This window comes from Tachyglossus aculeatus (genome assembly GCF_015852505.1).
Source record: "Tachyglossus aculeatus isolate mTacAcu1 chromosome 12 unlocalized genomic scaffold, mTacAcu1.pri SUPER_6_unloc_1, whole genome shotgun sequence".
Lineage (NCBI taxonomy): Eukaryota > Metazoa > Chordata > Mammalia > Monotremata > Tachyglossidae > Tachyglossus > Tachyglossus aculeatus.
In genome coordinates this window covers 18,388,854-18,412,852 of record NW_024044828.1, presented here as the reverse complement: position 1 = coordinate 18,412,852, position 23,999 = coordinate 18,388,854, and the positions used below count along the sequence as shown (strand labels likewise).

Below are 23,999 nucleotides of genomic sequence, written 5' to 3'. Positions count from 1 at the left end.
CCGCCGAAGGACCACGTGACCCGGGGGCTGCAGGGCCGCCCGCCGCCACCGGGGGCAGCACGGCCAACGCCCGCCGAAGGACCACGTGACCCGGGGGCTGCAGGGCCGCTCGCCGCCACCGGGGGCAGCACGGCCAACGCCCGCCGAAGGACCACGTGAACCGGGGCTGCAGGGCCGCTCGCCGCCACCGGGGGCAGCACGGCCAACGCCCGCCGAGGGACCACGTGACCCGTGGCTGCAGGGCCGCCGATCGCCACCGGGGGCAGCACGGCCAACGCCCGCCGAAGGACCACGTGACCCGTGGCTGCAGGGCCGCCGATCGCCACCGGGGGCAGCACGGCCAACGCCCGCCGAGGGACCACGTGACCCGGGGGCTGCAGGGCCGCCGATCGCCACCGGGGGCAGCAGTCGCGCCCCCAGAATCACGTGACCTTGGGTGCAGGGCCTCTCACCGCCACCGGGGGCAGCAGAGACCGCCCGCCGGTCACTTGACCTTAGCTGCAGGGCCGCCGACCGCCACCAAGGGGCAGCAGAGGCAGCGACTGCCCCCCCATTCAATCAATCAATCAATCGTATTTATTGAGCGCTTACTGTGTGCAGAGCACTGGACTAAGCGCTTGGGAAGTACAAAGGTGGGGGTCGATCGTCCCCCCCCCCCCCCCACAGTTGTCAGCAATATAGCAGGACTGGGCGGGGGGTTCTGCCCTGCAGGGGGGCTGTGACCGTGCACGGCAGCCATGGGGGATGCAGAACTCTCCAAGCGCTCAGTCCAGTGCTCTTCACACAGTGAGCGCTCAATAAATACGATTGAATGAATGAATGAATGAATGCACTCTGGGGTCCTTAAATCCGGGTCAGGGGGAATAATAATAATAACGATGATGGCATTTGTTAAGCGCTTACTATGTGCACAGCACTGTTCTAAGCGCTGGGGGGGATACAAGGTGATCAGGTTGTCCCGCATGGGGCTCACAGGCTTCATCCCTATTTTACAGATGAGGTAACTGAGGCTCCGAGAAGCTAAGTGACTTGCCCAAGGTCACACAGCAGACACGTGGTGGAGCCGGAGTTCGAACCCATGACCTCTGACTCCAAAGCCCGGGTTCTTTCCACTGAGCCACGCTGCTTCTCAACCAGGCCCTCCCACTGCCCCCGGGGACACACAGACACTCCACATCCCCCTCTCCCCCAAACCTACTTCCCGGGGACCCGGCTAAGCCCGGGAAAGAGGCAGCAGGCAAATGGGAAAACTAGAGGGAGACGGAAGGGGGTCCGGCAGCCGGAACGGACGGAGAGAGGGGGCACGGGCAGACCAGGCCGCAGGGGCCAGGCCAAGGGCCTTCCTCCTCCTCCTCCTCCTCCTCCCCTCCCCGAAGACGACGAGGACCAGACGGAACCGGCCTGGGGTCTGTGGGGAGCGGGGTTCTTTATTGGACCTTCGGTGGTAGGGGGGCCACGGGGAGCCTTGGGGCGGCGGGGGTCTCCGTCCCGGCTTCGGTGGGCAGGCTACTTCCGCCTGCGCGGGATATTCCGGCCTAGAGGCACCTCCTCCGTCAGCTTCTGCAGAAGGAACCGGGAATCAATCAATCAATCGAATTTATTGAGCGCTTACTGTGTGCCGAGCACTGTACTAAGCGCTTGGGGAGTACAAATTGGCAACATACAGAGACAGTCCCTACCCAACAGTGGTCTCACGGTCTAAAAGGGGGAGTCAGAGGGGGTGGGGAGGGCAGGAGAGAGGGGTGCAGGAAAATCCAGGGGGTGGAACCACCCTCCATCATCATCATCATCATCAATCGTATTTATTGAGCGCTTACTCTGTGCAGAGCACTGGGCTAAGCGCTTGGGAAGTCCAAATTGGCAACATCTAGAGACAGTCCCTACCCAACAGTGGGCTCACAGTCTAAAAGGGGGAGACAGAGAACAAAACCAAACATACTAACAAAATAAAATAAATAGAATAGATACGTACAAATAAAATAGAGTAAAAAAACAAAAATATGTACAAACGTATCCCCGCCCCGCACCTGCAGCAGGCGGGCACGGTAGGCCGCGGGCTCTTCCCCGGGCAGGGCCTGGGGCCGGGCGTGCAGGTAGCGCTCGGTGGCCGTCTCTAGCTCCTCCAGCTCGTAGAGGGCGGCGGGGTCCAGGGAGTGGGCGTTGATGAGACTCACCAGATACTCCTTATAGTGCGCACTGGGTGGGCAAAGGGGCGGCAGAGAAGCCGGGGCGGGAGGGAAAGGACAGGGGGAGTTGGGGACACTTCCGCCCACCGCCCTCGCCCGTCGCCGGCCAAGGAAACCAAGTCGTGCCCGAGGGCCTCGCCTGGGTCTCCCAATATCCCCCCCGCAAATCCGGGCACTCACTGGCACAGCCCGGCGAACCCAACCGGGGTCTCTTTGCCGCAGGCCTCGTCCTTCAGCCCGTCCGGCACCTCCTTCTGCTCCATGACCCGGCAACCGCCTAGGGGGAATAATAATAATGGTATTTGTTAAATCATAATGGTATTTATTAAGCACTTACTATGTGCAAAGCACCGTTCTAAGCGCTGGGGAGTCTGCAAGGTGATCAGGTTGTCCCACGTGGGGCTCACAGTCTTCATCCCCATTTGACGGACGAGGTCACTGATGCGCAGAGCAGTGAACTGACTTGCCCAAAGTCACACAGCTGACAATTGGCGGGGCCGGAATTTGAACCCATGACCTCTGACTCCTCCAGGAGGCCTTCCCAGACTGAGCCCCTTCCTTCCTCTCCCCCTCTCCATCCCCCCCATCTTACCTCCTTCCCTTCCCCACAGCACCTGTATATATGTATATACGTTTGTACATATTTGTTACTCTATTTATTTATTTTACTTGTACATATCTATTCTATTTATTTTATTTTGTTAGTATGTTTGGTTTTGTTCTCTGTCTCCCCCTTTTACACAGTGAGCCCACTGTTGGGTAGGGACTGTCTCTAGATGTTGCCAACTTGTACTTCCCAAGCGCTTAGTACAGTGCTCTGCACACAGTAAGCGCTCAATAAATACGATTGATGATGATGATGATGATGATGACTCCAAAGCCCGTGCTCTTACCACTGAGCCATGCTGCTTACTCTGTGCCAGGCACTGTACTGAGCGCTGGGGTAGATACAAGGTAATCAGGTTGGACACAATCCCGGTGCTACACTGGGCTCAGTCTTCATTGCCATTTGACAGATGTGGGAACTGAGGCCCAGAAAAGTGAAGTGACTCGTCCAAGGTCACCCAGCAGACGAGCGGCAGAGCCGGGATTAGAACCCCGGTCCTTCTGTCTCCCACGCCCATTCATTCACTCATTCAATCGTATTTATTGAGCGCTCACTGTGTGCAGAGCACTGGACTAAGCGCTTGGGAAGGACAATCGGCGCTATATAGACGGTCCCTACCCAACAACGGGCTCACAGTCTAGAAGGGGGACACAGACGACAAAACAAAACACGGAGACAGGTGTCGAAATCGTCAGAACAAATAGAATTAAAGCTATATAATAATAATGATGGTGTTTGTTAAGCGCTTACTATGTGCAAGGCACTGTTCTAAGCGCTGGGGAGGTTACAGGGTGATCGGGTTGTCCCACGGGGGGCTCACGGTTTTAATCCCCATTTTCCAGATGAGGGAACTGAGGCACAGAGAAGTTAAGTGAGTTGCCCCAAGTTACACAGCTGACAGTTGGCGGAGCCGGGATTTGAACCCACGACCTCTGACTCCAAAGCCCGGGCTCTTTCCACTGAGCCACGCTGCTTCTCCGAAGCACATCGTGAACAAAATAAATAGAACAGTAAATATGTAGCCGCTAGGCCAGCTGCTTCTTGAAAAGTTTCTGTGGTATTTAAGTGCTTGGCATGTGCCGGGGATTGTGCTAAGCGCTTGGGTAGATACAAGTGAATCGTGGGACCGCTGGGGCTCGGGGAGAGAACGGGATGGGTTCTCGCTCCCACCCCAGGGGGGTGACCATTATCCCACCATCATCTACCGGTAACTCCATAACTCCGGTTCCCTCTCCCACTTCGGCCTCGGCTCACTCACCTCCGGGCGCTGCTCGGGTCCCAGCCGGGGGCTCCGTATTGAACACGATGTTGTTGTCCTAGGGTGGGACGGAGACGCCGGGACCCTAACCACCCGGCCCCCGGCCCCCCGCCTCCCCTCCGAGGCCCCTCTCCCTGGCAGCCGCCCACCCCCGTCCATCCCATCCCATCCCCGCCCCCGACCAGCCCAGGTGCCCCCAGACCTGAAGCAGTTTCTGGAGGCGGGGGGCGGCCCAGTCGCGCAGGTAGAAGAGGCAGTCGCGGGGGTGGTGGCCGTGCAGAGACTTCTTCACGCGGCAGTTGGCCTCTGGACATTTCTGTAGGGCCGGGCCGGGCCCGGCCCGGGGGTAGGGGGCGGGAGGTCAGGCCCGGACGGGGTGAGGATGGGCCCGGACTGGGGCAGGGGGTGGGAAGACCAGGAGGCCAGCAAGGACTCTCTGCCGCGCATCAAGCAAAAGCTCCTCACCCTGGGCTTCCAGGCTGTCCATCCATCCCCTCGCCCCCTCCTACCTCCCCTCCCTTCTCTCCTTCTCCATCGCAGCCCGCACCCTCCGCTCCTCTGCCGCTAATCTCCTCACCGTGCCTCGTTCTCGCCTGTCCCGCCGTCTTCCCCCGGCCCACGTCCTCCCCCAGGCCCGGAATGCCCCCAATCCCTCCGCACATCGGCCAAGCTCGCTCTCTTCTTCCCTTCCAAGCCCTCACGAGAGCTCACCTCCTCCAAGATGCCTTCCCACACGAGCCCCCTTTTTCCTCTCCTCCGCCCTACCTCCTTCCCCTCCCCACAGCACCTGGATAGATGTTTGTACAGATTTCAATCATTCAATTGTATTTATTGAGCGCTTACTGTGTGCAGAGCACTGTACTAAGCGCTTGGGAAGTACAACTTGGCAACGTATAGAGACGGTCCCTACCCAACAGCGGGGTTTGTTTAGCTCCGCTCAGCTCCACTCGGGTTTGTTTTATTACTCTATTTATTTGATTTGTACATATTTACTATTCTATTTATTGTGTTAACGATGTGCATTTAGCTTTAATTCTATTTGTTCTGACGACCTGACACCTGTCCACGTTTTGTTTTGTTGTCTGTCTCCCCCTTCTAGACTGTGAGCCCCTTGTTGGGTAGGGACCGTCTCTATATGTTGCCAACTTGTACTTCCCAAGCACTTAGTCAAGTGCTCTGCACACAGTAAGAACTCAATAAATTATGTTTGCACAGATTTATTACTCTATTTTACTTGTACACATTTACTATTTTATTTATCGTGTTAATGATGTGCATTAAGCTTTAATTCTATTTGTTCTGACGACCTGACACCCGTCCACATGTTTTGTTTTGTTGTCTGTCTCCCCCTTCTAGACTGTGAGCCCTTCGCTGGGTAGGGACCGTCTCTATATGTTGCCAACTTGTACTTCCCAAGAGCTTAGTCCAGTGCTCTGCACACAGTAAGCGCTCAATAAATATGTTTGCACAGATTTATTACTCTATTTACTTTACTTGTACATATTTACTATTCTATTTTATTAATGATGTGCATTTAGCTTTAATTCTATTTGTTCTGACGACATGACACCCGTCCACATGTTTTGTTCTGTTGTCTGTCTCCCCCTTCTAGACTGTGAGCCCTTCGTTGGGTAGGGACTGTCTCTACATGTTGCCGACTTGTACTTCCCAAGCGCTTAGTCAAGTGCTCTGCACAGAGTAAGTGCTCAATAAATACGTTTGCACAGATTTATTACTCTGTTTTACTTGTACGTATTTACTATTCTATTTATTTTATTAATGATGTGCATTTAGCTTTAATTCTATTTGTTCTGACGACTTGACACCTGTCCACATGTTTTGTTCTGTTGTCTGTCTCCCCCTTCTAGACTGTGAGCCCTTCGTTGGGTAGGGACTGTCTGTAGATGTTGCCGACTTGTGCTTCCCAAGAGCTTAGTCCAGTGCTCTGCACACAGTAAGCGCTCAATAAATATGTTTGCACAGATTTATTTCTCTATTTTACTTGTACATATTTACTATTCTATTTATTTTATTAATGATGTGCATTTAGCTTTAATTCTATTTGTTCTGACAACTTGATACCTGTCCACACGTTTTGTTCTGTTGTCTGTCTCCCCCTTCTAGACTGTGAGCCTGTTGTTGGGTAGGGACCGTCTCTATATGTTGCTGACTTGGACTTCCCAAGCGCTTAGTCCAATGCTCTGCACACAGTAAGCGCTCAGTAAATACGACTGAATGAATGGAGGGCGGTAGTGGGGACAGGCTAGAGGGCAGAGACCGACCGTAGCTCCCGGACCGAATCCCACCCAAGCGGGTGCCCCCGCCCCCAGCCTCAGGACCACCAGGCCCCGCGGGCTCCGGGGACTCACATTTTTGGCGTAAAAGGCGCTGTAGCAGCCGCTGCAGAACTGGTGACGGCACTGGGAGCAGTGGAAATGCATGCAGCCCCCCCGGGCCAGCGCGTAAGAAAACTTGCACTTGGGACAGTCTGTGGGGAAAGTCGGGATCGGGGCGGGGATCCTCGGCCTCCCCACCCCGGCTCTTTCGACGCCCAGCCAGGGCAGGTGGGAGGGAGGGGAACGGAAACAGGACGGGAGTAGGGCCCGCTCGGGGAGAGGGGGAGAGGAGGCGTCTCACCGATTCCGTTCTCCTTCAGGTACATGGCGAGCCCCTGGGCCTGGTATTCGGGGTCGTTGGTGCGTTTCCAATTCTGGAAGTCCTCGCAGCTCCGGCCTCGGTGCTGCTCTTCCCACTGCAGGGGACCAATCAATCATTCAATCGTATTTATTGAGCGCTTACTGTGTGCAGAGCACCGTACTAAGCGCTTGGGAAGTACAAGTCGGCAACATATAGAGATGGTCCCTACCCAACAGCGGGCTCACGGTCTAAAAAGGGGAGACAGAGAACAAAACCAAACGTACTAACAAAATAAAATAAATAGAATAGATACGTACAAGTAAAATAAATAGAGTAATAAATATGTACAAACATATATACAGGTGCTGTGGGGAAGGGAAGGAGGTAAGATGGGAGGGATGGAGAACTGGTGACGGCACTGGGAGCAGTGGAAGTGCACTTGTACATATCTATTCTATTTATTTTAGTTTGTTAGTCTGTTTGGTTTTGTTCTCTGTCTCCCCCTTTTAGACTGTGAGCCCACTGTTGGGTAGGGACTGCCTCTATATGTTGCCAATTTGTACTTCCCAAGCGCTTAGTCCAGTGCTCTGCACACAGTAAGCGCTCAACAAATATGATTGATGATGATGATGGAGAGGGGGATGAGGGGGAGACCAGGAGTACGGGGCTGGGTTGCGGGCCTTGGCCGGCTCCGGCATCTCCCCCTTTCCTCCGCCGTTGGCCACGGGGCAGCGGGGGGGGACGGGAGACCCTCCCTGTCGCGCCCACGTCCCCTCACCTGGCGCTTGCAGGACACACAGAAGCTCTTGTGACACTGGGGACAGGTGGCCTCCAGCTGCTCCCGCTCGTAGATGAAACCGAAGGAACACTGGATGGGGGGAGCGAGGCGGAGCCGAGCGGCGTCAGGGGAGCTGCCCCGGCACGGCGGCCCCCCAACGCCCCCGCCCCGCCCCGCTCCTCACGTGGGTACACCACAAGAACTTGGGGTCCCTCATCAGGACCCGCTCCGTCAGCTTCTTGTGGAACAGGGCGTAGGCGTCGGGCTCCAGGCTCTCCCGCAGCTGAGGGAGGGAAGAGAACAGGGTGAACTTTTGGACTGTGAGCCCACTGTTGGGTAGGGACCGTCTCTATATGTTGCCAACTTGTACTTCCCAAGCGCTTAGGACAGTGCTCTGCACACAGTAAGTGCTCAATAAATACGATTTATGATGATGATCCTTTTAGACTGTGAACCCACTGTTGGGTAGAGACCGTCTCTATATGTTGCCAACTTGTACTTCCCAAGCGCTTAGGACAGTGCTCTGCACACAGTAAGCGCTCAATAAATACGACTGATGATGATGAACAGGGTGGGGGGAGCGGGGAAGCAATCAGATCGATCCATCACGGGTATTCGAATGTTTCCCACGTGCAGAGCGCTGGTACGAGACAGCGCTCGACACCTGTCTACGTTTTTTTGTTCTTGTTGTCTGTCTCCCCCTTAATAATAATAATAATGATGGTATTTGTTAAGCGCTATGTACAAAGCCCTGTTCTAAGCGCTGGGGGGGATACAAGGTGATTAGGTTGTCCCATGGGGGGCTCACGGTCCCCATCCCCATTTTCCAGATGAGGGAACTGAGGCCCAGAGAAGTGAAGTGACTTGCCCACAGTCACACAGCTGACAATTGGCGGAGCTGGGACTTGAACCCGTGACGTCTGACTCCAAAGCCCGGGCTCTTTCCACTGAGCCACGATGCTTCTCTAGACTGTGAGCCCGTTGTTGGGTAGGGACCGTCTCTATATGTTGCCGACTTGTACTTCCCAAGCGCTTAGTACAGTGCTCTGCATACAGTAAGCGCTCAATAAATACGATTGAATGAATGATCCCTGCCTTTGAGTTGAGCTGGGGAGAACGACGCTAAAATAATTTTGGGTGAGGGAGGCGACTGAGGAGCTGCCAGAGGGCTGGATCTTGATCAACTGTATTTATTAAGCACTTACTGTGTGCAGAGCACTGCACTGAGAGTGCTTGGGAGAGTCCGGTAATAATAATAATAATAGTAATAATAATAATGGCATTTATTAAGTGCTTACTATGTGCAAAGCACTGTTCTAAGTGCTGCGGGGGGATACAAGGTGATCCGGTTGTCCCACAGGGGGCTCACAGTCTTCACCCCCATTTTACAGCGGAGGTAACTGAGGCTCAGGGAAGTGAAGTGACTTGCCCAAGGTCACACAGCAGACGTGGCGGAGCCGGGATTCAAACCCGTGACCTCTGACTCCAAAGAATAATAATAATAATGGCATTTATTAAGCGCTTACTATGTGCAAAGGACTGTTCTAAGCACTAGGGAGGTTACAAGGTGATCAGGGTGTCCCACATGGGGCTCCCAATCTTAATCCCCATTTTCCAGATGAGGGAACTGAGGCCCAGAGAAGCGAAGGGACTTGCCCCAAGTCACCCAGCTGACAATAGGCGGAGCTGGGATTCGAACCCGGGCTCTTTCCACTGAGCCAAGCTGCTTCCCCAAGCAGCTTGGGGTAGAACACAAAAGAGTCGGGAGACGCGTTCCCCACCCACCAAGAGCTTACAGTCTAGAGGGGGAGGCGGACGTGAACGGGAATAAATAAATAAGGGACGTGGACGGGAGGGAGCAGATGAGGGTGACGTGGAAGGGAGTGGGAGGAGGGGAAAGGAGGGGTTTTAGTCAGGGAGGGCCTCCTGGAGGGGATGGGCGCCCACTTTTAGACTGTGAGCCCACTGTTGGGTAGGGACTGTCTCTATATGTTGCCAATTTGTACTTCCCAAGCGCTTAGTACAGTGCTCTGCACATAGTAAGTGCTCAATAAATACGATTGATGATGATGAAGATGATGGGCCTTCCCCCGGCGGGTACCTGGATGTCCAGGGTGGAGAAGTAGCCGAGCAGCTGGGCCTCGTCGGAGAGGTCCGGGCGGCCGCAGGCCGGGCACACCATGTCGGTGATGTGCTTTTCCTTCAGAGCGATGGTGAAGTGCTGGCGGAAACACTCCGGGCAGATGGTGCATTCGCAGGAGGTCAGGGCCTGCATCTGGGGCCGGACAACGACCCGCCGGTCAGGAGGAGGGCATCGGGGCCAAAGGCAGGGGGCAAAATAATAATAATTTCAGTATTCGTTAATCAATCAATCAATCAATCGTATTTATTGAGCGCTTACTGTGTGCAGAGCACTGGACTAAGCGCTTGGGAAGTACAAATCGGCAACTTATAGAGACAGTCCCTACCCAACAGTGGGCTCACAGTCTAAAAGGGGGAGACAGAGAACAAAACCAAACGTACTAACAAAATAAAATAAATAGAATAGATATGTACAAGTAAAATAGAGTAATAAATATGTACAGACATATATACATATATACAGGTGCTGTGGGGAAGGGAAGGAGGTAAGCGTTAAGCGCTTACTAGATGTGCAAAGCACTGTTCTAAGCGCTGGGGGGGATACAAGGTAATCAGATTGTCCCACGTGGGGCTCACAGTCTTAATCCCCATTTTCCAGATGAGGGAACTGAGGCCCAGAGAAGGGAAGTGGCTTGCCCAAAGTCACCCAGCTGACAATTGGAGGAACTGGGATTTGAACCCATGACCTCTGACTCCAAAGCCCGGGTTCTTTCCACTGAGCCACGCTGCTTCCCTGGAAAAAAATCCCGGCTCCGCCAATTGTCAGCTGTGTGACTCTGGGCGAGTCACTTCACTTCTCTGGGCCTCAGTGACCTCATCTGGAAAATGGGGATTGACTGTGAGCCTCCTGTGGGACAACCTGATCACCTTGTAACCTCCCCAGCACTTAGAACAGTGCTTTGCACAGAGTAAGCGCTTAATAAATGCCATCATCATCATCAAGAGGGAAGTGCGTCCTGCAGAATTGGGATTCGTTATCTGCTCTCCCTCCGATTTAGAATGTGAGCCCCAGATGGGACCTGATTATCTTGTCCCAGCGCTCAGTACAGTGCTTGACCCTTGAGAGGCAGCGTGGCTCAGTGGAAAGAGCCCGGGCTCTGGAGTCAGAGGTCATGGGTTCAAATCCTGGCTCTGCCACTTGTCAGCTGGGTGACTTTGGGCAAGTCACCTCACTTCTCTGCGCCTCAGTTCCCTCACCTGTAAGATGGGGATGAAGGCTGTGAGCCCCCCACCGTGGGACAACCTGATCACCTTGTATCCCCCCAGCGCTTAAGACAGTGCTTTGCGTATAGTAAGCACTTAATAAATGCCATCGTTATTATTATTATTATTGGCCCGTAGTAAGTGCTGAACGAATACCACGAGGGTTATTACTACGTGGGTGGCAGTATTGGCTGGGTGGGGAGGGTTAATCAGGGAAGGCCTCCCAGAGGGGGTGACTTTTAAGGAGACTTTGAAATAAGGCAGACCCCCCCCCCCCCAGGGCGGGGAGGGGGAAGCAGACATACCTCACCGCTCTAGTAATAAAATGGCTCCAAATGAACCCCCAAATCCACTAACGACACTGCTATTCTCACCCAACGCTTCACCAGGCGAAAAGCATCGACGATACAGGACGGACCCCGAGACATGCGATTCACTACCTGCTCACACTGGGCAGGGGACAATTTCCGGGGCCGTCACGATCATCGTCACCATCCTCCGACAAGAGACTGGCCCAAGCGCTTAGGACAGCGCTTGGCGCGGTGCAGGCAGACCGTAATTCCCGTCAATTAGTCCAACCATCTGAAACCTTCCCTCATCCATTACTGCTACTAATGATAATGATGGCATTTGTTAAGCGCTTACTACGTGCCAAGCTTTCGAAGCGCTGGGGGGGATACGAGGTGATCAGGTTGTCCCACGTGGGGCTCCTAGTCTTAATCCCTATTTTACAGATGAGGTAACTGAGGCTCAGAGAAGTGATTTGCCCAAGGTCACACAGCAGGCATGTGGCGGAGCCGGGATTCGAACCCATTACCTCCAACTCCAAAGCCCGGGCTCTTTCCACTGAGCCAAGCATCGTCTCTTCACTGGTCCCCCGTTTCCCGCACACGGGCCTCCAGAGGTAAAGGGTGGGAAGACCCTTCTCGGATAAATGCCATTATTAAGTCTCTCCCTTCTAGACTGTGAGCCCACTGTTGGGTAGGGACCGTCTCTATGTGTTACCAACTTGTACTTCCCAAGCGCTTAGTACAGTGCTCTGCACACAGTAAGCGCTCAATAAATACGATTGATTGATTGATTGATTGATCAGAGGCCCGTGGGGCTGCCCGAGGTGGAATCTGGAAGGATTTGGAGGTGGAAAAAGCCACCGGGAACAGGCGGGAGAGGAATCTGGAATTGCTCTGGCCTTTCTTACATCAGAGGCCCGTGCGGCTGCCCACGGTGGAATCTGGAAGGATTTGGAGGTGGAAAAAGCCACCGGGAACAGGCGGGAGTGGAATCTGGAATTGCTCTGGCCCTTCTCACATCAGAGGCCCGTGGGGCTGTCCGAGGTGGAATCTGGAAGGATTCTGAGGTGGGAAAAGCCACCGGGAACAGGTGGGAGTGGAATCTGGAATTGCCCTGGCAATTTCAGATCAGAGGCCCGTAGGGCTGCCCGAGCTGGGATCTGGAAGGATTCTGAGGTGGAAAATGCCACCGGGAACGGGTGGGAGTGGAATCTGGGCAAAGGTGGCAAGGAACAGGCTGGCACGGAAGCTAGAATCACCGGGACCCGGCCAAGGTGTCCAGGAACAGTCCGGAGAGGAATCTAGAACCGTTTTGGCCGCACCAAGGAGCAGCCCAGAATGGAATGATGATGATGGGATTCGTTAAGCGTTTACTATGTGCGAGGCGCTATTCTAAGCGCCGGAATCTGGAACCAACTTGGGCCGGAGCGATCCAGCCCGTGGCAGCGGCTCTGAGCCCACCGGGACACTGGCGATCGGTGCGGGAAACCCTCCTGGACCCCCAGAGACCCCCGGGGACTGCGGAGCGCCCTTCCACCTCTGATAGCGGGCACCGTGGGCCACGAGTCATAAATAAGGGGGTCTTCGCTTCAGCCCCAGGAGGGTCCGGCCCTCGGAAGGAGAAAGCAACACAGACGCCTTCCTGGGAGGGGTTACCGGGCTGGGGCTGACCGCTTTGGGTCTCAGGGTGGGGGGGCCCCAATGGATGGCAGGCCTCGGGGTGCCATTCATTCATTCATTCATTCAATTGTATTTACTGAGTGCTTACTGTGTGCAGAGCACTATACTAAGCGCTTGGGAAGTGCAAGTCGGCAACATATAGAGATGGTCCCTACCCAACGACGGGCTCACAGTCTAGAAGGGGGAGACGGACAACAAAACAGAACATGCGGACGGGTGTCAAGTCGTCAGAACAAATAGAATTCAAGCTAAATGCACATCAGTAACAAAATAAATAGCATAGTAAATATGTACAAGTAAAATAGATCATCATCATCATCATCAATTATATTTATTGAGCACTTACAATGTGCAGAGCACTGTACTAAGTGCTTGGGAAGTACAAATTGGCAACATATAGAGACGGTCCCTACCCAACAGTGGGCTCACAGTCTAAAAGGGGGGAGACAGAGAACAAAACCATACTAACAAAATAAAATAAATAGAATAGATATGTACAAGTAAAATAAATAGAATAATAAATATGTACAAACATATATACATATATACAGGTGCTGTGGGGAAGGGAAGGAGGTAAGATGAGGAGGATGGAGAGGGGGACGAGGGGGAGAGGAAGGATGGGGCTCAGTCTGGGAAGGCCTCCTGGAGGAGGTGAGCTCTCAATAGGGCCTTGAAGGGAGTGATAGAGTGATAAATAGAGTGATAAATCTGTACAAACATCTATCCAGGTGCTGTAGGGAGGGGAAGGAGGTAGGGCGGGGGGATGGGGAGGAGGAGAGGAAAAAGAGGGCTCAGTCTGGGAAGGCCTCCTGGAGGAGGTGAGCGCTCAGTATTCATTCATTCATTCATTCAATCGTCATTCAGTCAGCCTGGGAAGGCCGTGCTGGAAGCACCCCCGGCCCTCGGGGCCCTCCGGGAAGATTCCGGGATCGAGCAGGCCCCGGCGGGGTCCGCCCCGGGTGCCCGCGCCCCGCGGGGGTCTCACCTTATTGCGGGGCAGGGCCCAGCCGCAGACGGCGCACTCCTGGGCCAGCAGCCGGCGCAGGAAGGCGCGGTCGGGGCTCTGGCGGACGGCCTCCACCACGTCCCCCAGCTCGTAGTTGCGCGGCTCCTCCCGCAGCAGCGCCAGGGCCAGCTCGGCCCGGCCCCAGCTGGGCAGCGCGTACACGGCCAGCAGACGCCGCACCAGGCTCTGAGGCGGGCAGGGGGAGGCGAGGGGCAGGTGGGTGGGCGGGCGGCCCGCCCTCTCCCCTCGACCCCGTCCCCCCGACCGCCCGCCCGTCGTACCTGCTTGTCGGGGCCGTCCCAGGAGGGGTTGGGCTCGGGGTCGTCCCAGAGACGCTGGCGAAAGGGTTCCAGGCGCTGGCGCTGCAGCTCGGTCAGCGCCCGCCCCACGTCGCCTCCGTGTTGGTAGAGGGCCTGCAGGGACCCCTCGCTGGGCCCGAACCCCAGGGTCTCCAGCTCCCGCACCTGAGGGCGAGGGAAGGGGCTCGGCGAGGTGGTCCACGCCGCCCGGCCCCCTCGCCCGCCCCTCGGCCCGGTCCCCACCTTCTCGCGCCGGGCCCGGACGCACTCCTCCACGGCCTCTTCCACGTTGCCGTGGCGGCTCAGCCAGGCCCGCCGGGCCTCCTGGCGGGACAGGACGCCCAGGCCGGGGGCCCGGCGGCCCGCCAGCTCCACCACCTTCTCCAGCACGTAGGGCAGCTCCGAGCGCAGCCACTGCAGAGGTACTTCCGTGCCCGAGTACTGCAGGGCCGAGAACACCTCCTCCGGCCCCGTGCCCTCCGCCTCGCCGGCCTGGGGGGGGGGGGGGGGACGCCGCGTCCCCGAGGTCAGGGAGGGGGGACCGTCCCGCCCCTCGGCCCTCTCTTCCTCTTCTTTTAGACTGTGAGCCCACTGTTGGGTAGGGACTGTCTCTATATGTTGCCAACTTGTACCTCCCAAGCGCTTAGTACAGTGCTCTGCACACAGTCAGCGCTCAATATGATTGATTGATTCTCCCACTCCCTTCTGCATCATCATCATCATCATCATCAATCGCATTTATTGAGCGCTTACTGTGTGCAGAGCACTGGACTAAGCGCTTGGGAAGTACAAATTGGCAACATCTAGAGACAGTCCCTACCCAACAGTGGGCTCCCAGTCTAAAAGGGGGAAACAGAGAACAAAACCCAACATACTAACAAAATAAAATAAATAGAGCATTTGAGTTACAGTGTAGGATTGGAAGAGGTGATCATCGTCATCCTGACTCCTCCCCTCTCCACGCCCCACACCACTTCTGTCCCCATCTGTCATTTCTGGATTTCCAGTCACGTCTGTCTCCTCCTCTACTAGACTGTAAGTTCGCCGTGGGCAGGGAATGGTCCGTTATATCGTCCTGTCCTCTCCCAATCGCTTAATAACAATAATAACGATGGCATCTGTCAAGCGCTTACTATGTGCACTTCACTTCTCTGGGCCTCAGTTCCCTCATCTGTAAAATGGGGATTAAGACTGGGAGCCCCTCCGTGGGACAACCTGATGACCTTGTAACCTCCCCAGCGCTTAGAACAGGGCTTTGCACATAGTAAGCGCTTAAGAAATGCCATCATCATTATTATTATTATTATGTGCCAAGCACCGTTCTAAGCGCTGGGGAGGCTACGAGGTCATCAGGCTGTCCCAGGTGGGGCTCCCAGTCTCCATCCCCATTTGACAGAGGAGGGAACTGAGGCCCGGAGAAGTGAAGCGACTCGCCCAAAGTCGCCCAGCTGACAAGTGGCGGAGCCGGGATTGGAACCCACGACCTCTGACTCTCAAGCCCGGGCTCTTTCCCGGGCCCAGCCCGGGCTGCTTCTTAAGAAGCAGCGTGGCTCAGTGGAAAGGGCACGGGCTTTGGAGTCGGAGGTCATGGGTTCAAATCCCGGCTCCGCCACTTGTCACCTGTGTGACTTTGGGCAAGTCACTTCACTTCTCTGGGCCTCAGTTCCCTCCTCTGTAAAATGAGGATTAAGACTGTGAGCCCCCCGTGGGACAACCTGATCACCTTGTAATCTCCCCAGCGCTTAGAACGGTGCTTTGCACAGAGTAAGTGCTTAATAAATATCATTATTATTATTATTATTATTATTTCCACTGAGCCACGCTGCTTCTCTGCACGCAGTAAGCGCTCAGGAAGTATGACTGAATTCATTCAATCATATTTATTGAGCGCTTACTGTACGACTCAGTGAACGAAGCCACGGAGCCCGGGTCCTGGCTGGCACCCGCCGGTACCCGACCGCGACCCGCTCCGACGGGCGGACGGGTCTCGCCCTTCCGGGCCGAACCCCCTCACTCACCCGGATCATGGCCACCAGCCTGAGCCCGTCTTCCCGCATCTTCTCCTGGCGCTGCCGCTCGGTGCTCCCGGAGGGGGTGGGCACGGGGGTGCTGAAGCGCCGGGGGGCGGCCCCGGGCTCCGCGTTGTGCCAGGAGCGGGGCCCGTCCCCCAGCGAGCCCGCCCGCGGCCGGGAAGAGGGCGAGGGGACGGCGGCGGTGGCGGCGGCGGGAGACGGGAGGGAGAGGCTGGTCCGGTTACACATGGCACAGACCCAGCCCGGGCCAGAATTGCGGAAGGTGCAGTGGGCACAATGCCAGTCGCACACCTGGGAGCGGGGAGAAGGGGCGATCAGCCTCCGGACGCCCGGCTCGGCCCTCCCTCCCGCCCGCCCGTCCCCCCCGGGCCGGTCACCTGCGGAGGGGGCAGCCCGGCGGCGTCGCTCCAGAGGCTGGGCGGCTGGGCCAGGCGGGGCCGCTCGCACATGGCGCAGAGCACCGTGGCGGCCTCGTTCTCGAAGGTGCAGCTCTGACAGGCCCAGCGGCCCCTGGCCGGCCCCCCGCCGGCCCCCCGGGCTCCCTCGCCCCCCGGCCCCGCTCCCTTGCAGCCCCGGGGCCGGTCGCAGGCCACGCACAGCACCGCCCGCGCCTCGTTCAGCACGGAGCAGGCGGCGCAGCGCCATGGAGGCCGGGCGCTGGGGGCCTCCGGGGCCGGGCCCGGCCAGGATGGGGGGGCCGGGCCGTCGGCCGGGACCGGCAGGGAGCTGAGCAGGAGCTGGGCCGGGGGCAGGGCCGAGAGGCTGCAATCGAGAGGCGCTCGGTCGGGCGGGGCGGCCCCTCGCCCGGCCCGCCACCCGCCGGGGACCCGCCACTCGGCGGGGATGCTCACCTGGGGCTCAGGCTGAAAGCGGGGGTGGCGGCCGTCCCCGGCGGGGGGCCGCGGCGGTGGTGGGCCCGCGACGGGTGCCGGTGGAAGAGGCGGTCGCAGACCAGGCACAGCGTGTGGCCGCAGGCTGGGCAGTGCAGGGCCCCGGGGTCCGAGCCGCACAGGAAACACGGCTCCGGGGAGGCGGCTGGGCACCGTCGGGGAGAAGCAGCCGTGACCGAGGACTCTCCCTCCTCCCTCGGGCCGCCCGTTTGCGCGAGGACGCGTCAGGGTTGCACAAGGAAGGAACCGGTTCCTACTCTTTCCCGTCACCCCGACTTTAACCAAGCTCAGCCCCAGAGGAATCGCTGTCCGGCCCAGCTGGCTGGGGTGATGATAACGGTGCCCATGACAATAATGATGATGGCACTTATTAAGCGCTTACTATGTGCCAAGCACTGTTCTAAGCGCCGGGGAGGTTACAAGGTGACCAGGTTGTCCCACGGGGGGCTCACAGTCTTCACCCCCATTTGACGGATGAGGGAACCGAGGCCCAGAGAAGTGACTTGCCCGAAGTCACCCAGCTGACAATCGGCAGAGCTGGGACTTGAACCCACGACCTCTGACTCCAAAGCCCGGGCTCTTTCCACTGAGCCACGATACTAATACCTGCGAGGATCGTCAAGCGCTTACTGTGTGCCAAACCCTGTACTCGGCGCTGCGATATCATTTGGAGAAACTGGATTTGATAGATGTCATCACTGACGGACTGTGACTGTGTCTAGACTGTGAGCCCGCTGTTGGGTAGGGACCGTCTCTATATGTTGCCGACTTGGACTTCCCAAGCGCTTAGTCCAGTGCTCTGCACACAGTAAGTGCTCAATAAATACGATTGATGATGATGATGATGGACTGTGACTGTGTCTAGACTGTGAGCCCGCTGTTGGGTAGGGACTGTCTCTATATGTTGCCGAGTTGTACTTCCCAAGTGCTCTGCACACAGTAAGCGCTCAATAAATACGATTGATGATGATGATGATGGACTGTGACCGTGTCTAGACTGTGAGCCCGCTGTTGGGTAGGGACTGTCTCTATATGTTGCCGAGTTGTACTTCCCAAGTGCTCTGCACACAGTAAGCGCTCAATAAATACGATTTATTGATTGATGGAACCGTCTCTCTATGTTACTTGCACTTCCCAAGCACTTAGTACAGTGCTCTGCACACAGTAAGAGCTCAATAAATATGACTGAATGAATGAATGATGGTATGAGCCCCCTCGCCACCCCCGCTTCCTGACTGTGAGCCCGTTTTTGGGTAGGGACTGTCTCTATCTGTTGCCGACTTGTAGTTCCTGAGCGCTTAGTACGGTGCTCTGCACACAGTAAGCGCTCGATAAATTCAACGGAATGAATGGACACAGGACAATCATGTTGGACACAGTCCCTGTCTCACTGGAGTGGGGGGGGGGGCACGGTCCAAAGGGGAGGGCGAACGGGTCCGGATCCCCATTTTATAGAGGGGGAAACCGAGGCAAAGAAGAGTTAGGCGATTTGCCCAAAGTCCAGAACCGGGCAAGTGGCGGGAAGGAGCCCCCGGACAGGACCGGCCGTACCTGGAGCTGGCGTGGCGGTGAGCGGGCCGGGGCCCGTCTCCCTCAGAGGAGGCACCGCCTCGGAAAGCAGCAGCATCTGCGGAGCGGGGCGGGAGGGAAGAAGGTCACGGGGCCCCTCTGCCCGGACCCCACCCCACCCCGGTCCGCGACACGGGTGCGAGCCCCGGATGCCCCCCGCCCCCCTTACCTCCGGGCCGGCGCCCTCCTGCAGCAGCTGACTGAGCGCCTCGGGCCGAGGGTGCGATTTCTGTGGCCGGGACACACACACCGGGGGAGGGCGGGGTGAGGGGGAACCCCCCGATCCTCCCCCCAGGGGCCGGGGGAAAGGGGGGACGGGACCCTCACCTCCAACAGAAGCCCCAGCTCGGTCCTGAGCAGCAGAACGTCCACGGTGACGGCGGCCACGCGCTCCCCGTCCGGCTCTTCCTGCTCCCTGGGGAAGCTGAGCCCGTCCGGCTGCTGCTCCGTGTATCCGTACAGCCGCAGAACCTCCCTCCCTCCCTGCCCCCGACCGGGCACCCCGTTACTGAGGGGGTCCCGGTTCCATCCCCGGCCTCACGGCCGGGGATCCCCGATACCCTGGCGGGTCTGCCCGCGCGTGCCCGGCATCGCCCTCCTTCCCTCGGCCCCCCGCTCGCCTCCACGGCGTCCACGGTGCTGCGGAAGACGGGGTTGTTGAACTTGACGCCGCGCCAGTAGCGGGGCCGCTGGGGGCTGAGCAGGTTGCGGCCGTACTTCTCCAGGATGTTCAGGGCGGTGGACAGGGTGGTCAGGTACTTCTCCGGCTGGACGGGGCGAAGCCGTGAGCGCCGCCCGGCCCCCGACGCCCGCCCTCCGGCCCCCCGCGCGGCCCGGCCTCGGCTCACCTCTCCGTGGGCGTTGCTGCGGACGAGGCGGGGGGCGTCCAGCTGGGGGTAGCGGGCGGCGGGGGGCAGGGAGGTGTCCAGCAACTGCTGCAGCTGCTCCTCGCTGAAGATCTGGCAGGGGTCCTGCCGCAGGGCCTTCTCCAGTTCCCCTCGGGCCGCCAGGAAGCCCTCCTCCGGCAACCCCTCCCCTGCCATCCTGGTGGCCGAGGGGAGAGTCGGGGTTGAGGGGTCAACCTGGGGGAGAGAGAAGGGGGTCAACCTGGGAGTGAGGGGGGGGGGGTCAGCCTGGGGAAGGGAAGGGGTCAGCGGAGGAGGGTTGGCCTGTGGTTGGAGAGAGGGGCTCAACCTGGGGTGGGAAAGGGTCAGGCTGGGAGAGGGAGGGAAGAGGTCAGCTTGGGTGGGGGGGACAGTAGGGGGTCGACCTGGGTTGGAGGGGGTCATTTGGGGGGGGGGGGGTCGGCCTGTGGTTGGACGGAGGTGTCAGCCTGGGGAAGGGAGGGAGGTGGTCAGCCTGGGGGGGAGAGAAGGGGCTCAACCTGGGATCGAGAGAGGGGGTCAGCCTGGGGAAGGGAAGGGGTCAGCGGAGGGGGGTTGGCCTGTGGTTGGAGAGAGGGGCTCAACCTGGGGGAGGGAGGGTCAGCCTGGGGTGGGAAAGGGTCAGGCTGGGAGAGTGAGGGTAGAGGCCAGCTTGGGTGGGGGGGGGAGAGTAGGGGGTCAACCTGGGTTGGAGGGGGTCATTCGGGAGGGGGTCGGCCTGTGGTTGGATGGAGGGGTCAGCCTGGGGAGGGAAAGGGTCAGGCTGAGAGAGGGAGGGAAGAGGTCAGCTTGGGTGGGGGGGGACAGTAGGGGGGGTCAACCTGGGTTGGAGGGGGTCATTCGGGGGGGTCGGCCTGTGGTTGGACGGAGGGGACAGCCTGGGGAAGGGAGGGAGGTGGTCAGCCTCGGGGGGAGAGAAGGGGGTCAATATGGGATCGAGAGAGGGGGTCAGCCTGGGGAAGGGAAGGGGTCAGCGGGGGGGGGGGTTGGCCTGTGGTTGGAGAGAGGGGCTCAACCTGCGGGAGGGAGGGGGGTCAGCCTGGGGCGGGAAAGGGTCAGGCTGGGAAAGGGTCAGGCTGGGAGAGGGAGAGTAGGGGGTCAACCTGGGTTGGAGGGGGTCATTTGGGGAGGTCGGCATGTGGTTGGACGGAGGGGTCAGCCTGGGAAAGGGAGGGAGGTGGTCAGTCTGGGGGGCAGAGAAGGGGGTCAACCTGGGATCGAGAGAGGGGGTCAGCCTGGGGAAGGGAAGGGGTCAGCGGAGGGGGGTTGGCCTGTGGTTGGAGAGAGGGGCTCAACCTGCGGGGGGGGGGGGGGGGTCAGCCTGGGGTGGGAAAGGGTCAGGCTGGGAGAGGGAGAGTAGGGGGTCAACCTGGGTTGGAAGGGGTCATTTGGGGAGGTCGGCATGTGGTTGGACGGAGGGGTCAGCCTGGGGGAGGGAGGGAGGTGGTCAGCCTGGGGGGCAGAGAAGGGGGTCAACCTGGGATTGAGAGAGGGGGTCAGCCTGGGGAAGGGAAGGGGTCAGCGGAGGGGGGTTGGCCTGTGGTTGGAGAGAGGGGCTCAACCTGCGGGGGGGGGGGGGGGGGTGGTCAGCCTGGGGTGGGAAAGGGTCAGGCTGGGAAAGGGTCAGGCTGGGAGAGGGAGGGAAGAGGTCAGCTTGGGTGGGGGGGACAGTAGGGGGTCAACCTGGGTTGGAGGGGGTCATTCGGGGGGGTCGGCCTGTGGTTGGACGGAGGGGTCAGCCTGGGGAAGGGTGGGAGGTGGTCAGCCTGGGGAGGGAAAGGGTCAGGCTGAGAGAGGGAGGGGAGAGGTCAGCTGGGTGGGGGGGGGAGTAGGGGGTCACAACCTGGAAAGGAGGGAGGGGGTCAGTCTAGGGAAGGGAAGGGATCAGCGGGGGGCGGCCTGTGTTGGAGGGAGGGGATGGAGCTGGGGGAGGGAGGGGTCAGCCTGGGGAAAGGGAGGGGGTCAGCGGGTGGGGGGGGGTCGGCCTGTGGGTCATTCACTCATTCCATCGTACTTATAGAGCGCTTACTATGCACAGAGCACTGTACTAAGCACTTGGGAAGTCCAAGTTGGCAACATCTAGAGATGGTCCCTACCCAACAGTGGGCTCACAGTCTAGAAGGGGGAGACAGACAACAAAACCAAACAATATTACCAAAATAAAATAGAATAAATTCACTCATTCATTCAACCCTATTGAGCACTTACTGTGTGCACAGCACTGGACTAAGCGCTTGGGAAGTACAAGTTGGCAACACATAGAGACGGTCCCTACCCAACAGCGGGCTCAGTCTAGAAGGGGGAGACAGACAACAAAACCAAACAATATTACCAAAATAAAATAGAATAAATTCACTCATTCATTCAACCCTACTGACTGAGCGCTTGCTGTGTGCAGAGCACTGGGCTAAGCGCTTAGGAAGTCCAAGTTGGCAACATCTAGAGCTGGTCCCTACCCAACAGTGGGCTCACAGTCTGGAAGGGGGAGAGAGAGAACAAAACCAAACAATATTACCAAAATAAAATAGAATAAATTCACTCATTCATTCAACCCTATTAATTGAGTGCTTACTGTGTGCAGAGCACTGGACTAAGCGCTTAGGAAGTCCAAGTTGGCAACATCTAGAGCTGGTCCCTACCCAACAGTGGGCTCACAGTCTAGAAGGGAGAGAGAGAGAACAAAACCAAACAATATTAACAAAATAAAATAGAATAAATTCACTCATTCATTCAACCCTATTGATTGAGTGCTTACTGTGTGCAGAGCACTGGACTAAGCCCTTAGGAAGTCCAAGTTGGCAACACCTAGGGACGGTCCCTACCCGACAGCGGGCTCACAGTCTAGAAGGGGGAGACGGAGAACAAAACCAAACAATATTACCAAAATAAAATAGAATAAATCCACTCATTCATTCAATTGTATTTATTGAGCGCTTGCTGTGTGCAGAGCACTGGACTAAGCGCTTGGGAAGTCGAAGTTGGCAACATCTAGAGACGGTCCCTACCCAACAGCGGGCTCACAGTCTAGAAGGGGGAGACAGACAACAAAACCAAACAATATTACCAAAATAAAATAGAATAAATCCACTCATTCATTCAATTGTATTTATTGAGCGCTTGCTGTGTGCAGAGCACTGGACTAAGCGCTTGGGAAGTCCAAGTTGGCAACATCTAGAGACGGTCCCTACCCAACAGCGGGCTCACAGTCTAGAAGGGGGAGACAGACAACAAAGCAAAACAATATTAACAAAATAAAATAAATAGAATAAATTCACTCATTCATTCAACCCTATTGATTGAGCGCTTCCTGTGTGCAGAGCACTGGACTAAGCGCTTGGGAAGGACAAGTTGGCAACATCTAGAGACGGTCCCTACCCAACAGCGGGCTCACAGTCTAGGAGGGGGAGACAGACAACAAAACAAAACAATATTAACAAAATAAAATAAATAGAATAAATTCACTCATTCATTCAACCCTATTGATTGAGCGCTTCCTGTGTGCAGAGCACTGGACTAAGCGCTTGGGAAGGACAAGTTGGCAACATCGAGAGACGGTCCCTACCCAACAGCGGGCTCACAGTCTAGGAGGGGGAGACAGACAACAAAGCAAAACAATATTAACAAAATAAAATAAATAGAATAAATTCACTCATTCATTCAACCCTATTGATTGAGCGCTTCCTGTGTGCAGAGCACTGGACTAAGCGCTTGGGAAGGACAAGTTGGCAACATCGAGAGACGGTCCCTACCCAACAGTGGGCTCACAGTCTAGAAGGGGGAGGCAGAGAACGAAACCAAACAATAGTAACAAAATAAAATAGAATAAATCCACTCATTCACTCAACCCTATTGATTGAGCGCTTACTGTGTGCAGAGCACTGGGCTAAGCGCTTTAGACTGTGATCCCACTGTTGGGTAGGGACTGTCTCTCGATGTTGCCAACTTGTCCTTCCCAAGCGCTTAGTCCAGTGCTCTGCACACAGTAAGGGCTCAAGAAATACGATTGATTGATTGATTGATTGACAAGCTGGGTCAGGGGGTAGGGCCCGTCTCTATATGTTTCCAACTTGTCCTTCCCAAGCGCTTAGTGCAGTGCTCTGCACACGGTAAGCGCTCAATCAATACGACTGATTGACAAGTTGGGTCAGGGGGTAGGGACCGTCTCTCGATGTTGCCAACTTGGACTTCCCCAGCGCTTAGTCCAGTGCTCTGCACACAGGAAGCGCTCAATCAATCCGATTGATTGATTGATTGATTGACAGGTCGGGTGGGGTCAGCCTGAGAGGGCCCAGCAGAGGAAGGGGGGCAGCCCCGGCCCCTCCCCCCCCCTCCCCTCAGACCGGATCGGACCGGATCGGGGCTCCTCACCGGTTCCGGTTCTGCCCGGCTGTGGGTTCCCGGATGTGGGCCCCCGGCCTGCAGGAAGTGCCGGGAACGGGGCGGCCCCCAGCGGACGCCGAAATAACGGAGGAGGCCCCAGGGGGCGTGGCCGCGGGATGGCCCAACCAATCCCTGACGGACCTTGGGGGTGGGGGCG

General features: G+C 57.2%; 1 protein-coding gene across 1 annotated transcript; it reads right to left on the bottom strand.

Moving 5' to 3' along the window:
- Positions 1–1,416: 1,416 nt before the first annotated feature.
- On the bottom strand, positions 1,417–23,898 carry RNF31 (ring finger protein 31). The gene is made up of 22 exons (XM_038741198.1): positions 23,831–23,898; positions 19,427–19,660; positions 19,199–19,345; positions 18,906–19,061; positions 18,748–18,807; positions 18,561–18,636; positions 16,971–17,154; positions 16,497–16,881; positions 16,105–16,410; positions 14,330–14,578; positions 14,069–14,251; positions 13,767–13,973; positions 9,568–9,741; positions 7,651–7,749; positions 7,467–7,556; positions 6,689–6,803; positions 6,421–6,539; positions 4,254–4,367; positions 4,052–4,109; positions 2,367–2,463; positions 2,028–2,196; positions 1,417–1,560 (listed from the first exon to the last, which is right to left on the bottom strand). The coding sequence occupies exons 2-22, from the start codon at positions 19,619–19,621 to the stop codon at positions 1,507–1,509; spliced, it is 3,237 nt and encodes a 1,078-aa protein (XP_038597126.1). The 5' UTR covers positions 19,622–19,660; positions 23,831–23,898; the 3' UTR covers positions 1,417–1,506.
- Between the last annotated feature and the right edge of the window lie 101 nt (positions 23,899–23,999).

Bases quoted from the DNA above. Each gene is read 5' to 3' on its own strand.
- RNF31 (XM_038741198.1), bottom strand. From the start codon at position 19,621: ATGGCAGGGGAGGGGTTGCCGGAGGAGGGCTTCCTGGCGGCCCGAGGG. The intron at 13,974-14,068 runs GTACGACGGGCG...TGCCCGCCTCAG, and splicing joins GGGACGGCCCCGACAAGCAG to AGCCTGGTGCGGCGTCTGCT. The intron at 2,197-2,366 runs GTGAGTGCCCGG...TTGCCCACCCAG, and splicing joins GGGTTCGCCGGGCTGTGCCA to TGCGCACTATAAGGAGTATC.